The sequence below is a fragment of the Trichechus manatus genome, unplaced genomic scaffold (assembly GCF_000243295.1).
Source record: "Trichechus manatus latirostris isolate Lorelei unplaced genomic scaffold, TriManLat1.0 scaffold00213, whole genome shotgun sequence".
Taxonomy (NCBI): Eukaryota; Metazoa; Chordata; class Mammalia; order Sirenia; family Trichechidae; genus Trichechus; species Trichechus manatus.
Window position 1 is genome coordinate 1,769,761 of NW_004444149.1, and position 17,518 is coordinate 1,787,278.

Sequence of the window (17,518 nt, forward strand, 5' to 3'; positions counted from 1 at the left end):
AGTGGGGGGACCAGGCTGGGGACAGGGCCAGAAGACCCAGGGGGCGCGGCGGATCCTGGAGGTCAGGGGGCGGGGAAGGAAGAAGACGGAGAGGGGGGCGTGGGTAGTGAGCGGGAGAGAGATACTGGGAGGGGCGGAAAAGGGGACGAGAGTGGGGGAGGCTATTAGGGGTGTCCATTGGCTGGAGCCAGGACAAGGGTCCCCAACAGCCTGAGGGCAGAACTCACGTTCCCTCTGGCCCCCCTCTAGGGCCTAGATTCGGAGGTGGAGCTATCGAAGGGCTCCCAGGTGCTGGTGACCGTGGACCCGGCATTCCGGACGCAGGGGGACGAGAACACCGTGTGGCTGGACTACCCCAATGTCGTCCGGGTCGTGCCAGTGGGGGGCCGCATCTACATTGACGACGGCTTCATCTCCCTTGTGGTCAAGAAAATCGGTGCGGACGGCCCCCCGCCCTGACCACCCCCAGAAGCTGGGTGCACGCTTTTCCCTCGGGTGGGGGGTGGGGGCTCCTCCATTCAGCCTTTAGACAGACCACGCCTTCCCCTGGCCACGCCTCCTCCACAGCGGCCCCCGGAGCCCCCAGCAGCAGACCCCAGTGCTCACCCTGGTTTGGGGCTGGACTGGTGGGTTAGTGGCTTCTTCCGGAAACGTCCACCCGATTCTATTCGGTACAAGTCCCAGGCCAGGGACGGACAGACGGACAGGACATGGTTCCCGCTCTTGTAGGGGTCCAAGCCCGATGTCCCCTCTGCCGTGACTATGCCCTGGCCACACACTGACCGAGCTGGCTCTCCCTATGCCCACAGGCCCAGAGGGGCTGGTGACCGAAGTGGAGGACGGCGGCGTCCTGGGCAGCCGAAAGGGCGTGAACTTGCCGGGCGTCCAGGTGGACCTGCCTGGACTGTCTGATCAAGACATCCGGGACCTGCGCTTCGGGGTGGAGCATGGCGTGGACATCGTCTTTGCCTCCTTTGTCCGGAAGGCCAGTGACGTGACGGCTGTCCGGGCTGCTCTGGGGCCAGAGGGGAAGGGCATCAAGATTATCAGCAAAATCGAGAACCACGAAGGCGTGCAGAAGTGAGGCTTGGTCTTTAACTTTCCCATCAGGCCCTCTAACACCATCACCAGCCCCCTTCTCCCGCCTGCCTCTCCCTGGTGTCTCCTGACTCCCCCAATCGCCCAGGTTTGATGAAATCCTGGAGGTGAGCGACGGCATCATGGTGGCCCGAGGTGACCTGGGCATCGAGATCCCAGCTGAGAAGGTCTTCCTGGCTCAGAAGATGATGATCGGGCGCTGTAACTTGGTCGGCAAGCCGGTGGTCTGTGCCACACAGGTCTGGAGTGAGCCCTGAGGACTGGGGCCCTCTGTGGGCTCTGGGGACACCTGAGGGAGAAGGCCCACGTCTTTTTTATTATTACTATTGTTGTAGTTTAAGTGAAAGTTTACAATTTAAGTCAGTCTCTCATACAAAAATTTATATATACGTTGTTTTGTGACCCTAATTGCTCTCCCTATACTGTGACAGCACACTCCTCCTTTCCACCTCTGATTTCCCGTGTCCATTCAACCAGCTCCTGACCCTCTCTGCCTTCCCATCTCACCTCCGGACAGCAGCTGCCCATTTAGTCTCATGTATCTACTTGAGCTAAGAAGCGCACTCTTCACGAGTATCATTTTATGTCCCATAGTCCAGTCCAATCTTTGTCTGAAGAGTTGGCCTTGGGAATTGTTCTAGTTCTGCGTTGACAGAGAGTCTGGGGGTCATGCTTTCTGGGGCTCCTCCAGTCTCAGTCAGACCATTAAGTCTGGTCTTTTTACTAGAATTTGAGTCCTGCACCCCACCTTTCTCCTGCTCCATCAGGGACTCTCCTGTAAGGAGAGTTCCCTGTTCCCTGTCAGGAGGGCCCACGTCTTACTTAGGTCTGTAGCATGTTTTGCTACAAAAGCAATGACTATAGGAAGGGATCATGTGACCCCCATTTTCAGATGAGGAACCTGAACTGTCAGGATCACACAGTTGGTGTCTGTGACCCTGGCTTTCAGGGACATGCTGAGTGTGCGTGTCAGAGGGGTAACTTGGGCAGGGCCCTGGATGGGACTGTGACTCCGATAGCTGACATCCAAGGTGTCCCCAGATGCTGGAGAGCATGATCACTAAGCCCCGGCCAACACGGGCAGAGACGAGCGACGTGGCCAACGCTGTACTGGATGGGGCCGACTGCATCATGCTGTCGGGGGAGACTGCCAAGGGCAGCTTTCCCGTGGAGGCCGTAAAGATGCAGCACGCGGTAGGAGCTCAGAAGGCCGGGCAAATGGGCCAGGGAACCAAACCCCTTCTGGGCCCCAGTGCCCGGCCCCCCTGACCCCCTGGTGTCTGCAGATCGCCCGGGAGGCGGAGGCTGCAGTCTACCACCGGCAGCTGTTTGAGGAGCTGCGCCGGGCAGCGCCGCTGAGCCGTGACCCCGCTGAGGTCATCGCCATTGGTGGGGTGGAGGCTTCCTTCAAGTGCTGTGCGGCCGCTATCATCGTACTCACCACGAGCGGCCGGTGAGGGGGACACTGGGAATGTCCCAACTGGGCTTTGGGTCGGGGGCTGGGGTGGGCCACCGGCCTGGATTTTGTCTGCTCTTCGGGACGAAGAGTGTCTTCTCGGGCAAGAGGAGAGGTAACCGTGAGAGGTGGAGGCCAAGACAGGCAGATCTGGGTGCTCACCAGGAGCGCCGGTGCCAGCGAGCTCCAGCAGTCTGGAGGAGGAAAGTGGCAACAGTGGGTGCATTGACTTGGGGGCCATTTGGTCTCCTGGGACTCAGAGGCAATTCCTTTACATTTAGTCCACAAAACCTTATAAGGCAGAGATGTTGAACCCACAAGATCTAAGTTCAAGTCTTTGCTCTGAAATGTATTAACTCGGAGAACTTGGGTGGGTCACCCAGGCTCTATAAGCCTCCGTTTCCTCACGTCTATGATGGAGCTAGTGAAGGGTTCCTCGTGGGGCTGTGAGGATGAACTTGAGGTAATGTGTGTGTCGGGAGTGATGGCTCAACGGCAGAATTCTCGCCTTCCATGTGGGAGACCTAGGTTCGATTCCCAGCCGGTGCACCTCATGCACAGCCCCCACCTGTCTGTCAGTGGAGACCTGCATGTTGCTCTGATACTGAGCATGTTTCAGTGGGGCTTCCAAACTGAGACGAACTAGGAAGAAAGGCCTGGCTATCTATTCCTGAAAATCAGCCAATGAAAACTCTATGGATCGCAACGGTCTAATCGCCAACCAATCATGGGGATGGCAAAGGATTTCACTCTGTTGTGCCTGGGGCTGACTTGATGGCAGCTATCAACAACATGTATGTTATTTTATAAATTAAACACTGTATAAATGTACATTCTCAGAAGGGTTTTATGTTTCTCAGAAAGGTCTCTCATTATCTCATTGGATTCCCAGATCTTCCTTGAGCGATAGAAAGGGCAGGTATTCTTTTTTTTTTTTAATAAGTAGTGGAATTATGAGTGGTTTTAATTTCATTTTTACAACTTTTCATATTTTCCAAATTGTTTTTAATGCAGACATGTTTTCATAATCCAAAAACCATTAAGTATTATTTCTGGTTATATTACTACAATCAATTTTATTTTTTTAGAACCTTAATTTGCTCTTGAATTGTCTTCTTTTTCCAACTCTTTGCCCATGGAATTTTACATAATTTTTTCTCTGAAATTATTTTAGGATTTTTCAAATGTGTTCTCCTGCCTGGCTACAGAATTCCAAGGAATTCTTCTGGATTCCTGTTCTTCAAATATCCCAGACAGTTAATTTTGGTTAATCAGAACTTTGTCTTGGGGGACGTTTCCTCTAAATTCTGATGTAGAAATTACCACTGAAGTGAGTGAAGAATTAATTAGATGTGCTGTTCTCCGGAAGGATCTGCATGTATAAGTCCCCAGCTCCTTGCCTCTGCTTATCTCTGGGTTATATTAGGGCAGATTATTCTACACTTTGTCTTGACTTTGGTCTCTTATCTGTCCTACTCATTGCTTTTTTTCTTGTTGACACGCAAATGTCTTCCATTTAGCTTTCACCCTTAACCAGCTGCCATTGAGTAATTCCGAGTCACAGAGACCTTCTGAGTGTAAGAGTAGAACTGTGCTCCATGGGGTTTTCAATAATTTTTCTGATTTTTTGGAAGTAGATGGCCAGGACTTTCTTTTGAGGCACCTCTGGGTGGATTTGAACGGCCAACATTTCTGTTAGCAGTGGTGTGTGTTAACCATATGCACCAGCCAGGGACTCCCTTACCCCTTAGGGTGGTGGTTTCCTCTTACACCTCCTAGACCCTGAGGGCAGGTATTCTTATGCCTACTTTACAGATGAGAAAACCAAGGCCCAGAGAAGTATGATAACTTAGCCAGGGTCACACAGCTTGTTGGTGATACCTGGAACTAGAAACCAGACTCTTATCTGCTGGTTCAGCACCCTTCACTGTTCTGGGCTGATCTTCTCTACCTCCTCCAGCTCAGCCCAGCTTCTTTCTCGGTACCGACCTCGGGCTGCAGTCATTGCTGTCACACGTTCTGCCCAGGCTGCCCGCCAGGCCCACCTATACCGGGGAGTCTTCCCCTTGCTCTACCGTGAACCTCCAGAGACCATCTGGGCAGACGATGTGGATCGCCGGGTCCAATTTGGCATAGAAATTGGTGAGTTGTATAGATCTTCCTCCCCACCTCCCTCTGATCTTTGTATCAGGTACCCCTTCCCAGCACCCCCCGCCACAGTCCTGTGAGGTTCACTGAGACCCACAGGTATGTTGGCCTCCAAAGGAAGGACATGCTGAGGGGAGTGGGCAGAAGGGGACAGGACAGGGCCACCCCTAAAGAACTCAGCCAGCTGCTGCCTGCACCAGGTGGCCAGAGCCAGGCATGACTTAAGCAGCGAGAGACAAGAGGAGAAAGGGGGTCCAGTTCCCAGCAGCTGCAGCTAAAACAAATTTAACTTAGAAGTGACATGGACTCATTCCCCGCCCCTTACTATCAGCATGGAGCCTTGGTGGCGCAGTGGTTAGGAGCTCAGGCTGCTAACCAAAAGGTCGGCAGCTCAAATCCACCGGCCGCTCCGTGGAGACCCCATGGGGCAGTTCTAGTCTGCCCGATAGGGTCGCTAAGAGTTGGAATCGACTCCACAGCAATGGTTTTTTTTTCCTATCAGCAAAGCAACACAGGTGGCTAGGAGACTATTAGCAACAACACATTCCATCCCACCTCACGGACACCTGTGATCACGGTCTCTGTGGTGCCACCTGTGGCACACATTATACAGTGTGGCCCAGGCCCCATCTTCCCTAAAGGGTGGCCCCTCAGGGGTGAATGCTGCTCCTCATCAAGGGCTGGCCTGAGTCCCACCCTGCTGACTGTTGTCTTTCCTTCCCCAGGAAAGCTCCGTGGCTTCCTCCATGTTGGGGACCTGGTGATTGTGGTGACGGGCTGGCGGCCTGGCTCTGGCTATACCAACATCATGCGGGTGCTGAGCATATCCTGAGATGCCCCTCCCATCTCTGACTCGACCATCCCTGAACCCGCCCCTTCCACCCGGTGTCCTCCACCCCACGTCCAAGTGAGCCTTCTCTACCCCCAGCCTTCCCAAAGTTCCCATCCGAGGCCCCGTCTGCCATCTAGCGCCATTCCCAGGAGCCCCTTCCCCCTCTCCATGTCACTCAGGCCCTGACAGTCTGCGTTCAGTTAAGCACCGCCCAGCCGGCAGCACCAATTGTACATTCCCGGCATCCAGTCCTCTCATCTGGGGGCCCTAAGACACTCTGGGCCTTTAATCCCAGCTTGGCCAATTAATTCTGTCCCCCGGTCCTCCCATCCCCGGGGCAGGGGAGGGGGGATCAGAGCAGTTAATGTCCTCATTCTCCACAAAACCACTATTTTAGAAACACTTCACATCCATGCAGTGTGTTCTCATGACAATCTGGGCACCTCCTGAGGAGACTGCCACCTCCTCCTGATGGCCTCAGGCCAGGGCAGTGCTTCTCTTTCACTGTGACTAACAGTGACATCAAAGTACCACCCTTTTGGGGAAGCTAAGGTGGCCTGCGGGGTGTGTGGGGGGGGGGTGATGGGTACTGGGGAGACCCGAGAGCCTGGCTGGCTGATCTCATCACCGTCTTCACAACCTCCAGGCTGCCTTCCTGCCCACCTCACGCCTTGCTGGGCCAAATGCGCTGCTGTCCCTTCCTGCACCCAGAAATCCCTTCATGTCCACCTCGTTCCCACACACAAACCAGGAGACGAGATGAGTGTCTCCATTGTCTTTTTAAAGCTGTTTGGAAGCAATTATAAAACTTCTCCTACACACCCAGAACCCCCCACCCTGAAGGAAGGAAGATTTAGATGACAGGGTCCTGGCCCCAGAGTTTTCAACGCTGTGGCGTAGGACGGGACAGAAGGGGTGCCGGCGAAGTTTCTCTTGTCCCTGAGAAGGCAGAGGGGCTGGCTGGCCTGCTCCTCCCCAGGCTTGGATACCGCGGGCCCTCCCCTTACTCCTGTGCCAACGGTGAACTCAGTGAAATAAAAAAACAACCCTAAAAGTAAAAATGGTCCTCCTCCCCTTCTCGGGTGGCCCTTCCTGCCCCTGCCTCAACAGGGAGAGAGCCCAAGTATCGCTGTGATAGAGTCAGACAAGGCCCACAAGAGCTGGCAGGGCGCCCTGCCTCCCCCTGTCTCCCTGCCGGGAGGGGAGGGGAGGGACGGATGAAGGAATGGGTGGATAAAATGAAGTAATAATAACATTAGCTAATGAATAAATAAATTACTAAATGATCAAATAAACAAGATGATCAAATAAATAAATAAATACGGATGGAAAGAAAGAAGAAAAAAAATGTCATCTAAGGATTCAGCCACCGGCCCCCACCTGGGGGGATCTAGGCTGGCACACTAAATAAAGACATGCCAATCATCCCCTAGCTTCAGGGGGCTGGGGGTAGAGGGAGGAGGTGACTCTCGGTTTACAAAAAGACAGTTCTACTACAAAGACAGAGACTGCAGGGAACGTGGCAAGAGATGTGTGTGCTCCCACTCAGAGGGCATAGATGGGGCGGGGGGTCCACAGACGGCAGTGAGACGGCCAAGGTGGATGCCCAAGCTGGCAATCTGAGACACTGGTTCTTGACAGCGATAGGGGAACAGGTCGTTGGTAGTGCAGGCTATCAGAGGGAGAGGAAGATACCTGCGCTAGGTAGAACCTGCAGGGTCATAGGCAGGGCGAGGCCCACATTGGAAACACAGAGACATCTAGCTACTTGGCAGTGATGATGGTGGCAGGTACTTGTGCTTAGTAAAGGTGGGATCATGGGCCCAGAACTGCACCTGGCAGGACCATGGCCAGGGGAATGCCCTCGGCAGAGAGCATGGAGGCAATTCTACTTGGCAGTGGAGACATACAGAGCCTGGCACAGGGCCTGGAACGTGGCAGGCACTCAGTCCACGGGATGAATGGGCAAGTAGATTAGGAGGATGTCAGGCTGCAGGGGGCCTGAGCTGAGGACACAGAGACCATCGTCTTGGTAGTAAACAGAGACGTTCCCCTAGGTCCCCTTCTCCAAGAGGCATCTGCCCCCAGGCACACACTCCTGCACCCTGAGAGCTAAGGCCGGCTGTGCCCAAGGGTTTCACATGTTGGCAGAGAGCTGGGGACCCCGTGGGGCAGCTGGCTCAGGCATTGGTGGCCTGGGGGGCTGGGCTGTCCCTGGAGGCTTGGCCAGCAGCCCTGAGGGGGGCAGGCGCTCACTTCCTGAGCCCTTCCGGCCAGGAGAGCCATCCCCGGCTGCCCGCTGAGGCAGAGAGGGTTGGGAAGCTGAGAGTGGACGGCCCCGAGGTCCTAGCCGCCGTCCACCTCCTCCTGGGGGGGGGCCCAGCAGGGAGACCTGGGAACGCCCCGCCCGGGACAGGCTGGCATGGAGGGTTCGGGCAGGAGGGGCAGGCAGGCGGGAGGTGGATGCCCATGGCCCCCGGACCAGCAGAGGGGCAGCTCGGACAGGCACAAGGGGGGAGGCTGGGGAGCCTGCTGAGCGGCGAGCAGAGCGGGCCAGGAGGGTGGCTGGAGAGTCAGGGGAGAGGGGCAGAGGGCCCCGCTGGTGGGTCAGGGCAATGGCTACGTTGGAGGTCACAGCGGCTGCCTGCAGGGGCGCATGCACCAGTGGCTCCCACAGCACCGGCTTTCCACTGAGCCGAGCCCCCGTGCCCGGGGCCAGGCCTCGAACACCCCGAGCCATGTCCCTGTCGTGTTCCACCAGGTGCTGCTCCACGATGCCCCCGCTGCTACCCGGGCTGGGCTCGGAGCGCTTCCGCTGCAGAAGGGAATTCTTCTTGCCTGGAAGTTGAGCAGGGAGGGAGAAGTTATGGATGGGGAAGGAATCCAGAGATAGAGGGGACATATCAGAGTATGAGAGTGGAGGGACGGAGTCAAGGATGGGTTTGAGGGTCAGGGAGGAGCATCGAGCGCACGGAGATTAGCGAATGTGTGTAGGGGTGAAGTGGGAACACTGGGGCTGGGACTGACGATGGGAGTCGGTGGGGTAGGGCTCAGGAGGTAGGGGTTAGGGGATGGAGACTGGGAGACGGGGGTTGGAGAAAGAGCTCAGGGATGAAGGTATCAGAGAGGGTGAGGGTCGGGGACCAGTACTCAGGGGAGGGAGTGTTCAGGGGATGGGGACTTGGGGTGTGATCTCCAAGGGTAGGAGACACTAAGGGATAAGGACGGTGCACCCCAGTGTTGCAAAGCCTGTTGGGGCATTTGCTAGGACAGGGATGGGTTGGGATGCAATGCTGGAACACTAGGGCCTGGACCTGAGGACTCTGGGGGCCCCTTGCTAAGGAGATGGGGTGAGGGCACAGCCTGGGCCCCGAATGGCTGGGACAGGCAGCCTCACCGATGCGGCGCAGCCGGTCCACGGCCACGGTCTCGAAGGCCCGGCGCATCATGGGGAACTCCTCCAGCACAGCGTTGAAGTGGTCCACGCTGAGCGAGTAGAGGCGGCAGTAGGTGTCAGCCCGCACGCTGGCCGTGCGCCGGCCGCGGGTCAGCAGGCAGATCTCTGCAGGAGTTGCGGGGAGGCCTTCAGAACCCCTTTCCCCAGAACCCCCTTCACCAGGCCTGCAGCTGCTGACCCAGCTTCCTTAGGCTCCTTCCGAGACTTGGGGGAAACTAATGATCACCCAGCCACCTCTGGGGCCTCTAAATGCTCCAAGCTTCCTCCTGCTGCACCACCGTGAGGGTCTTCGTCTCTCTCCAGACCTCCACAAGTAAGTCTTTATGCTCCCTGCTTCCCTCTGGATTACAGCTTCCTGTCCTTCTCACTCTCTCCGTCCCCGGCTACTGGACCCCACTTGACCACCCCCTACTGCTCTATCTCAAGGGATGGACCTGGTGCAAATCTCTCTGTGGACTCCCTTCCCACCACCAGGCAGATCTGAGGCAACACCAAGGACAACCCCAAAAGAGAAAAGAAGTCCCAAAGGGCAAAGCACAAAGCGATGGGGATGCTGGAGGGTGGAGTGTGGCTTGGGAACTGAGAGGATCTAGGAACCTCAAGTCACTTTGCGTGGCAGCTGGCTGGTGGTATGGTCCCTGACTCACGCCACCAGGGCAGCAGTGAAGGGAGCCCTGAAGCTCAAGGCCCTGGGATAGCTCTGTTCTGTTCCTGTCTCCCCCTCATCTCCTCGGATCCTCCAATTCCACTCTTTAAGAGTTCTAAAAGGCCCTCTGCCCAGGAATTTTCAACCTGGCTGTGCACTGGAATCTCCTGAGAAGCTTTTAGAAAAGACGGAGCTCCAGGCCCCAGGCCCAAGGATTCTGACTGCGTGGCCTGGGGAGGGGCTGGGACACTGTGATTCTGCAGCATAGCCAGGCGAGGACCCTGATCCAGGGCAGCAGCAGCCCCCATCCTCTGCTCCTGACCCCCCACCCCCCGAGTCCTGCTGACCCCCAAAGTAGGATCCGTCAGTGAGGCGGGTGTCCCGGGCGCCACGCGCCAGCACACTGAGCAGCCCGTGCTGGATGAAGTACATCTTCCTGCCCACGGAGCCCTCACGCACCACGAGGTCCCCCGGCTGGAAGACCTCAAAGCGCAGTTTGGTAAGCACCGCCGTGACGAAGCTGGGGTCGGCGTGGGTGAACAGCGGCATGTGGGCCACCAGGCCCCGGCAGGTGAAGTTAATGATCTCCTGGGCAGGGAAGGGGCCTGTCAGGCAGGCTGTGCCCCCTGCCTGAGGTGCCCCCACTGAGCTCATCTGTCCTAAAAACCCCACCCCTGGGGTCATGATCTGCCAAATGATGAAGCCACTTGAGGGGGCCTGGGGCCATCTCTAAACTCCTGCCTTTAGAGTTCTCCCATGAGCCCTTGGCAGGAACCTACCCACCCCCCATAGAGGTCCCTTCGATCCCTCCCCATGCATACGTCACCCCCGTAACACCCTGGTGAAAGTCCCTTAACCCCTAAAAGCTCCCCGGAGACCTGGCTTCCTGGGGGGGTTGTCTGCAGGCCCCAGTCCCTAGCCTCTCCCCCCAGGCAGCATCCCCAGAAGCCCAACTCTTGGAAGAGCCTCCGCCTCAGGGCCCAGCCTGGCCCACCTCCCGAAGAGGCTCGCTCAGCTCCCCTAGGATGCTTTCCTCGTCGAACATCTTGCCTTGGTAGCGGTGCTCATAGTACTCATGGATGCGCTGCCGTGTGTCTGCCGGCAGCTTGTGGAAGGCCATGTACTGCTCCACCTGCTTATACTGGGGAGGCCGCCCATTGCCGGCAGGCAAAGGGACACGGAGGCCGAGGCAGGGGTCAGAACGGGGCGGGGGTGTGCAGGTGAGTCACAGACGCAGGCCAAACCCAGAGGGTGAAGCATGGAGTCAGACAAGATTGCACAGGCCCGTAGAAAGACACAGATAATGTTGGATACAGGGATGACACAGAGCACGGTCACAAGAGAGCCCAGACATGGGCAGGGGAGGGGTCCAAGGGTAGGGGCATGCCAAGCGTAAGTGCAAACAAGGAAAAGATATACACAGGGACATGGGAGAAGGGGACACAGCACAGGGAAGGACACAGAGACCAACAGGGGAGCATCAGAATGGGTATCAAGTGGAGTTTCCCGGTGCCCAGCACCCCTCCATGCCCACCCCTTCCTCCTTCTGCCCCTGCTGACCTTCTCCTGGTACTGGCGCCTGGAGGAGTCAAGGGATTGGATGAGAGCCGTGGCGTGGCCGATGAACATGGCGTAGCAAGTGGCGCCCACGATCATGCTGAGCATGGTGAGCCAGACGTCTGGCATGCCCACGGGTGCCTGCTGCCCATAGCCAATGCAGAGCATGTGGCTCATGGCCTTGAACAGGGCGTGGGAATACTGGCGGCCCCACGAGTGGTTCTGAGGGCAGAGCGTATTGCACAGCTGGGCATGGGCTTCTCAGGGCCTCGTTTCTCTTCCTGCTGCCCCTTTCTCCTTCAGCCCTTCTTCCTGCCCTCGTCTAGCACTTGCGTTTATTTTAGGGACCCCGAGGCAGAGGGAGGCCTCTTTTGTATTTTAGGGGGAACCTCAGTTTCTGCTTTAGCTTGCTCCTTGCCTGCTTCCTACAATACACAAACACTTCCTCAGGGTCTTTCCCCCTCCCCTCCCTCCCCCCACTCCCTCCCCCCTGTCTTCTCTCTAGGTCACCTCTCAATCATCTCCTGCCTCTCGTCCCCGGGGGCGCCCGCAGAAGGCCCCGAGAGGCAGAGTACGGGGATTTCTCACCACCATGCGGTTGATGGAGACCCAGCAGTCGGGAGGGAAGTCCTGCAGCATGGGGACCAGGAACTGCAGGCAGCCGTCCCAGTGACACAGCAGCAGCATCATCCCGATGAGGTTGAAGATGCGAACCACTGCGCTGGCCAGGTCATAGGTCATGTGAAAGATCTGAGGGGGCGGAGGAGAGGCCCGCTGTGGACAAGAATCCCTCCCTGCTGGTCCTCCTCCATTCCCAGCCTTGCAAATTCTCTCTGAACTTCCCCCTAGCCCCGGGCCCATGAATTAAAAAAAAAAAAGTGGCTATTATTCACCTGTGTAGCACTTCACAGCACACACGCATAGCTAATACACGCTGGCTTGTGTTACTATCCTTATTGCCGTTAGGTGCCGGCAAGTCCATTCAGACTCATAGCAACCACATCTGACAGAGCAGAACTGCCCCATAGGGTTTTCTAGGCTGTCATCTCTATGGAAGCAGATCGCCAGGTCTTTCTCTCACTAGGTGGGTTCGAGCGGCCAACCTTTTGGTTGTTACTACTACCATTTTATAGACAGGAAAACTGAGGCGTGTCCAGGATCACATTGTAAGTGTCATGGCAGAGACTCAAACCCAGGTCACAACTGCCCAGACCGAGCCTGGAAAGAGGAGAGCATTTCATAACGCAATAGCCACTGGGTATGTGTGGTGGGGATGAAAGCCAGCGGCCCTCTTCCCTTCCAATAATAATAACGGCTAATTTACGAGAACTTACAACATGCCAGGCACTCTTCTAAGTGGTTTATACCTATTAACTCCTAATCCTCACAACCTTCTCAGAGAAAAGTATATTTTTAACATTCCCATTTTACAGAAGGAGAAACTGAGTCTCAACGCAGTAAATAACAACATTGGGATCTGACCACGGTCAGCAAGACTAGAGAGCTCACGCTCTGAACCAGTAAACTCCGCCTGAAGCTAAAGCTTAACTTCTTCCACCCCCTGCAATTCCTAGCTCCCTCTCTCCACATCTTCCTCCCCAGCGTCCAGCCAGCCCTCAAGGTCTTGTCCAGCAGCTGTGCTCCACCCTCCTGCACCACCATCCCACCGGAGGCTCATCCCCTGAACCCTCATTCTGCCCTTGCTTCCCCGCCACCACCAACTTTGGAGACAGCCCACCCACTGAAGCCCCACCCACCTATCCTACCCCTTGAAGCCACCAGAAGCCCCGCCCATAGCGCCATCCTGGAGTCTGCGAGCCCCCCTGCCCACCTCCCCGCCCCACCTCCTCCCACTGATGGATGTAACGGATGAGGCGGGAGAGGCGGAGCAGCCGCAGCAAGCTGAGGATCTTGGTGAAGCGCACGATGCGCAGGGCCCGCGCTGTCTTGTAGACCTCGGCGTCCAGTCGCGGCTCCAGCTCCACCACCAGGAAGATGTAATCCACAGGGATGGAGGAGATGAGGTCAACCAGGAACCAGGTGCGCAGGTAGCGTGTGCGGATGGCCCGCGGTGCCAGCAGGATCTCGGCGCCCTCTTCCACCACTATGCCCGTGCGGAAGTTGAGCACCAGGTCCAGCAGGAAGAAGGTGTCAGAAAGGACGTTGAAAACGATCCAGGGTGGGGAGTTCTCCTCCTTGAAGAACGTGATGCCCACGGGCAGCACGATGAGGTTCCCCACCATCAGCAGCAGCATGATCAGGTCCCAGTAAAACCTAAGGTGGAGGTGGGATGGGGACTAAGGCCACGATGAGACTTCACCAGCCGCTGGACGGATAGCAGGTAAAGAGCCTGGCGGCCAAAAGCGGGCAACAAGGCAGAAGAATGGAATGAGCATTTACCACGGGTGGGAGTGTGAATTGGGACCACCAACCAAAACAAACAAACAAATCTGTTGCTGTCAGTCGATTCTGACTCACAGCAACCCTATAGGACAAAGTAGAACTGCCCCATAGGGTTTCCAAGGGGTGGCTGCTGGATTTGAACTGCCAACCTTTCGGTTAGCAGCCTTAGCTCGCTGTAGCTCTTAACCGCTGTGCCTCAGGGCTCCATAGGGACCATTTAGTGGGAAAACAGTTTGGCATTCTGTAGTGTAGTAAAGTTAAGCATTTGCATTCCCCCGCAACCCAGCAATTCCATTCCTAAGTATATACCCACAAAAGGGAAACATGTGCTCCGGGAGACGTACACAGGAATGCTTAGAGCAGCATTAAATCTGGAAACTCATAAATGTTCATCAGTAGGGAAATGGATAAATTACACTGAGGTATATTCCCGCCAGGGAATACTCTACAACAGTGAACTCCCCCAGCTACAGCTACGTGCGGCAGCATGGATCGGTCCTACAAATTCAATGTTGAGGAAAAGAAGCAAGACACGAAATGATACACACTAGATGTGCACAAAGCTTAAACACAGGCAAAGCTAAACCACTTTGTTTAGGGGTTCATACAAAAGTGGTAACACTACAGAGAAAAGCAAGGAAATGAGTACTAGGAACTTCAGAACGGTGGGTGGGAAAGGAAGGTAAGAGCAAGAGGGGGGTTTCTGGGGAGCTGGCAATGGAGTATCTCTTGACCTAGATATCTGTTACGTGGGAGGTTTGCTTTATAACAATTCCTTTAGCTATATACATACATATATACATGTATACAGTATGCCGCTACTATATATATATGATACATATGACCATTATTAAATATTTTTAAAGTTAAAAACAGATAAACTACCCTGTGTTTCTCTCACAGGGTTGTTGAAACAAATACCCACGGAGACAAAGGATGTGACAGCTGTAAAAGGACTAGTTGGTGTTATGACTCACCGCTCTTTATCCTGTCTCAAAAAGGGTGCTGCTCTCCCATCGCCAGCTCTCTGCCCACTCCTAACCTAGGCCCTCACACCCTCCCTAGCCTTCACCACCCCGTCCCTCCTCCCCAACACAGTTGGACCTCTGGCTTCTATTTCTCTGCCAGGATCTGCCCATATGTGTCCCAAAGATCTGTCCTGCCTCACATCTGAACTGAGCTTTTCAAGGCTATTCCTCCCCCCTCAGACAGGGCTGTACATGCAGACAGGCTCCATAGGAGAGCCCAGGCAGCAAGGCTTGACGCTCTGCACGCCTTTTCCTCTCCTCCCGCCCCCTCCCTGTTCGCAGTGGGACTCTGGCTGAGCCCAGGCAAGGACCTGCGCAGGGGGAGCCACACTGCTGTGGCGGCAGCTGTGGAAAGAAGAGGGAAGGAGGGAGCTGGGTGAAGCCCTCATTCGGAGAAAATCACTGGATAATCTCAGGGTCTCAATTACCTGTAGTGGTTTAATTTCCAGGAAACGCCTAGTCAACCCAGAACCCAGCTCCTCTGACTCTGACTGCAAAATCAATCCTTTCAGCCCCTGAAAGGGGCTTGGTGGTCCGCAATCCAGGCTTTTCTCTCCAGGCTTCCGGGAAGCCTCTCAGACTGTGCACACTGAAGCAACAAGTTCTTGACCCCTTCTTCCTCTCCCTCGTGGACCACTGAGGGGAAATTCTGGACTGTGCGCTGGGAGAGGCGAGGGAAAGAGGGTTCACCTAACCATAGAGGATCTTCACAGCCTGACTCACAGGCAGTCACAAGCCCAGCGGGTGATGCAGTAGAGAGGACAGAGAAGAAGCACCATCATAAGGGGGATACGTGGCTTCTGGGGATACATCTGAGGGTGAAGCAGGGGAGGCAAGGGATGCCCACAAGAGACTAGATAAGGTGCCTTGGAGGGATGGGAATGAGGCAGTAAAGAAAGGAGTGGACGGAACAATGGGAAAAGGAGGAAGACTTAGGGAGTGTGTATGTCTGTGAATTCAAGATGATGTCTAAGTCCCCCAGATGTGCTTTCAGGCTCCTGAGTCACACCTCATCTTCCTGCTCCTTCCTCACCCTGCCCCATCCAAAAGCTGCCCTTCATTTTCCCAAGGACAGGGCTGCTCTCCTCCCCTAGCGACCTGGATGCAGAGGTACAGCCTGATGGGTCCATGAAATGGCCCCACCCCCACCCCGTCTTCTCTCAAGGAGTCACCTGGGCGGTGGCCGGGCCCCTTCACTGCAGCCTCAATCGCTCTAAGTCCCGGGCCCGCCCCTCTCCCCTATCTTCAGCACCAGGGACAGTGCTGGACCTCCCTCCTCCCCAGCGTCCCTAATTTTCCTGGTAGCCTGCACCGCTAAACTAGGCAGGTGCTGGGGATGCGAGACAGCGAAGCTCGGCTTTTCCCTCCAGCTGACCCCGAGCCGTGGGATATGACAGAATACCCCTGCTCCCCAGCAAGCAGGGCTGGAGGAGGTAGGGGTTCCTAACCCTGGCAGTCCCTGAGGTCAGAGTGGAGTCCCGGTTCCTGAAACGGTAAATCCAGGTCCCCGGAGATCAGTGACGTCTGCATGCCCCTTCCGGTGCCCCCAGTCGGAGAAGTCACCAAGGACCTCCGGCCGGGGATCCCCAACCTAGGAATTCCCAGGTTAGGTGGGGGGAGGTGACCCCCTTGAAACACCCTGGGACCCCTGGGCCGGAAATGAAGTGACCGTGGAGGGTGGAGAGGAGCCAGCCCCCTCGTCGCAGCCCGCGGGGTGGGGTCTGTGTCCCCCGCCCTCCCCGCCTGGCCCCCAGTACCGGAAGTCGCTGTAGGGGTGGATGATCCAGGCCCCCGCTGACTTGACTCGCTCCTGCTCGATTTCCACTGCTTTGTGGCTGCCGAACACGCGAAGGGAGAACTTGTTGACCGTGGGCTGCAGCAACGTCCTGAGCCGCCTCCTCTTGGGCTCGGGTCCCGACCCGGGGGTCGGACCGGAGGCCACGGTCGCAGGCGCCGGGGCAGTGGGAGGCGCTGCCTCCAGCCCAGGGGTCGCCCCGTCGCCGGCCCCCGCCGCCGGCCTCTGCTCCGCCTCCATGACGCCCGCCCGCTTACACGGTTGGCCTCCTGGACCCCGCCGCCGCCATCGGGAACCCTCCCCCGGCCCCTCCGGGAGCCGGAGCCGGCGCAGCCCGGCGGGCTCGGAGCGAAGGAGACGTCGGCTAGGAACTGCGGGCGCGCGGGGCGGAGTGGGTGTGTGCGACAGACACCAGGGCAGGCGGCCGGCGGGCTGCGCTGCGCCCCCTGGCGAGGGCCGCGCGAAGGCCAGGCCGGGCGGGCGGGGGCGGGATCGGCCGCGCGCCCTCCCGGGAGGGGGCGGGGCCGGTGGAGCACGTGGCTCGGAGGGCGCCCCCCCCCCCGGGGGGCGGGACTTAGCAGGATGGAGGCGGTTCTCCAAGGGTTGGTAGAGGGAAGGGCGGGGCGGCGCGGCCGGGGTCGACGAGGGGGCGTGGCCTAGAATCGGAGGGCTTTTATCCACAGAGAGTCAAGGGGGTGAAGCCGCCTGCGAGCGGCGGAAAAGCCGGACGCAGGTTGTATCACCTGAGACTCAGGACGACGAGGGACTGGGCGCCGGTGGGAGAGGTGGGGAATAGCTTTTGAGATTCTTCTTCCTCCCCCTCCCGCATGGACTTCTGCCCTCCTGCATTTCACCTTCCGTCTCTTGGCACTGTCCTAGGCACATTCCTCTCCGATCTCCTCCACGCTGCCGCCCCCCCCTCGTATTTCATTTCCGAATTCATTCTGCCAACCTTCACCAAGGGCGATTCTGTCTGGCGCTGAGTAGATGCTGAGGATACAAAAATGAATGCGAAAGTCCCAGCCATCCAGACACTACTTGTCTGTGCCCACTGACAGACCCGCGAACGGGTAAATTACAGCGCTGTGTGACATTCAA

At 56.8% G+C, this 17,518-nt stretch overlaps 2 protein-coding genes across 2 annotated transcripts in view; one reads left to right on the plus strand and one right to left on the minus strand.

Moving 5' to 3' along the window:
• The window catches only part of PKLR (pyruvate kinase L/R), a 10,756-nt gene extending 5,222 nt beyond the window's left edge, over positions 1-5,534 (plus strand). The window contains exons 5-11 of the mRNA XM_004388517.1: positions 250-436; positions 810-1,080; positions 1,187-1,337; positions 2,140-2,292; positions 2,385-2,551; positions 4,515-4,696; positions 5,428-5,534. Coding sequence (XP_004388574.1) covers positions 250-436; positions 810-1,080; positions 1,187-1,337; positions 2,140-2,292; positions 2,385-2,551; positions 4,515-4,696; positions 5,428-5,534 — 1,218 coding nt within the window. The remainder of the gene's footprint in view (positions 1-249; positions 437-809; positions 1,081-1,186; positions 1,338-2,139; positions 2,293-2,384; positions 2,552-4,514; positions 4,697-5,427) is intronic.
• A 2,130-nt stretch (positions 5,535-7,664) lies between these two features.
• On the minus strand, positions 7,665-16,661 carry HCN3 (hyperpolarization activated cyclic nucleotide gated potassium channel 3). The gene is made up of 8 exons (XM_004388518.2): positions 16,383-16,661; positions 13,039-13,468; positions 11,783-11,944; positions 11,198-11,416; positions 10,632-10,778; positions 9,985-10,225; positions 8,932-9,096; positions 7,665-8,372 (listed from the first exon to the last, which is right to left on the minus strand). The coding sequence occupies exons 1-8, from the start codon at positions 16,658-16,660 to the stop codon at positions 7,672-7,674; spliced, it is 2,343 nt and encodes a 780-aa protein (XP_004388575.1). The 5' UTR covers position 16,661; the 3' UTR covers positions 7,665-7,671.
• Between the last annotated feature and the right edge of the window lie 857 nt (positions 16,662-17,518).

Coding starts and splice junctions, on each gene's coding strand:
- HCN3 (XM_004388518.2), bottom strand. CDS start 16,660: ATGGAGGCGGAGCAGAGGCCGGCGGCGGGGGCCGGCGACGGGGCGACC. Junction 11,945..13,038: donor ACATCCATCAGTGGGAGGAG/GTGGGGCGGGGA, acceptor CCGCCCCCTCAG/ATCTTTCACATGACCTATGA. Junction 10,226..10,631: donor TGAGCGAGCCTCTTCGGGAG/GTGGGCCAGGCT, acceptor TTCCCTGCCCAG/GAGATCATTAACTTCACCTG.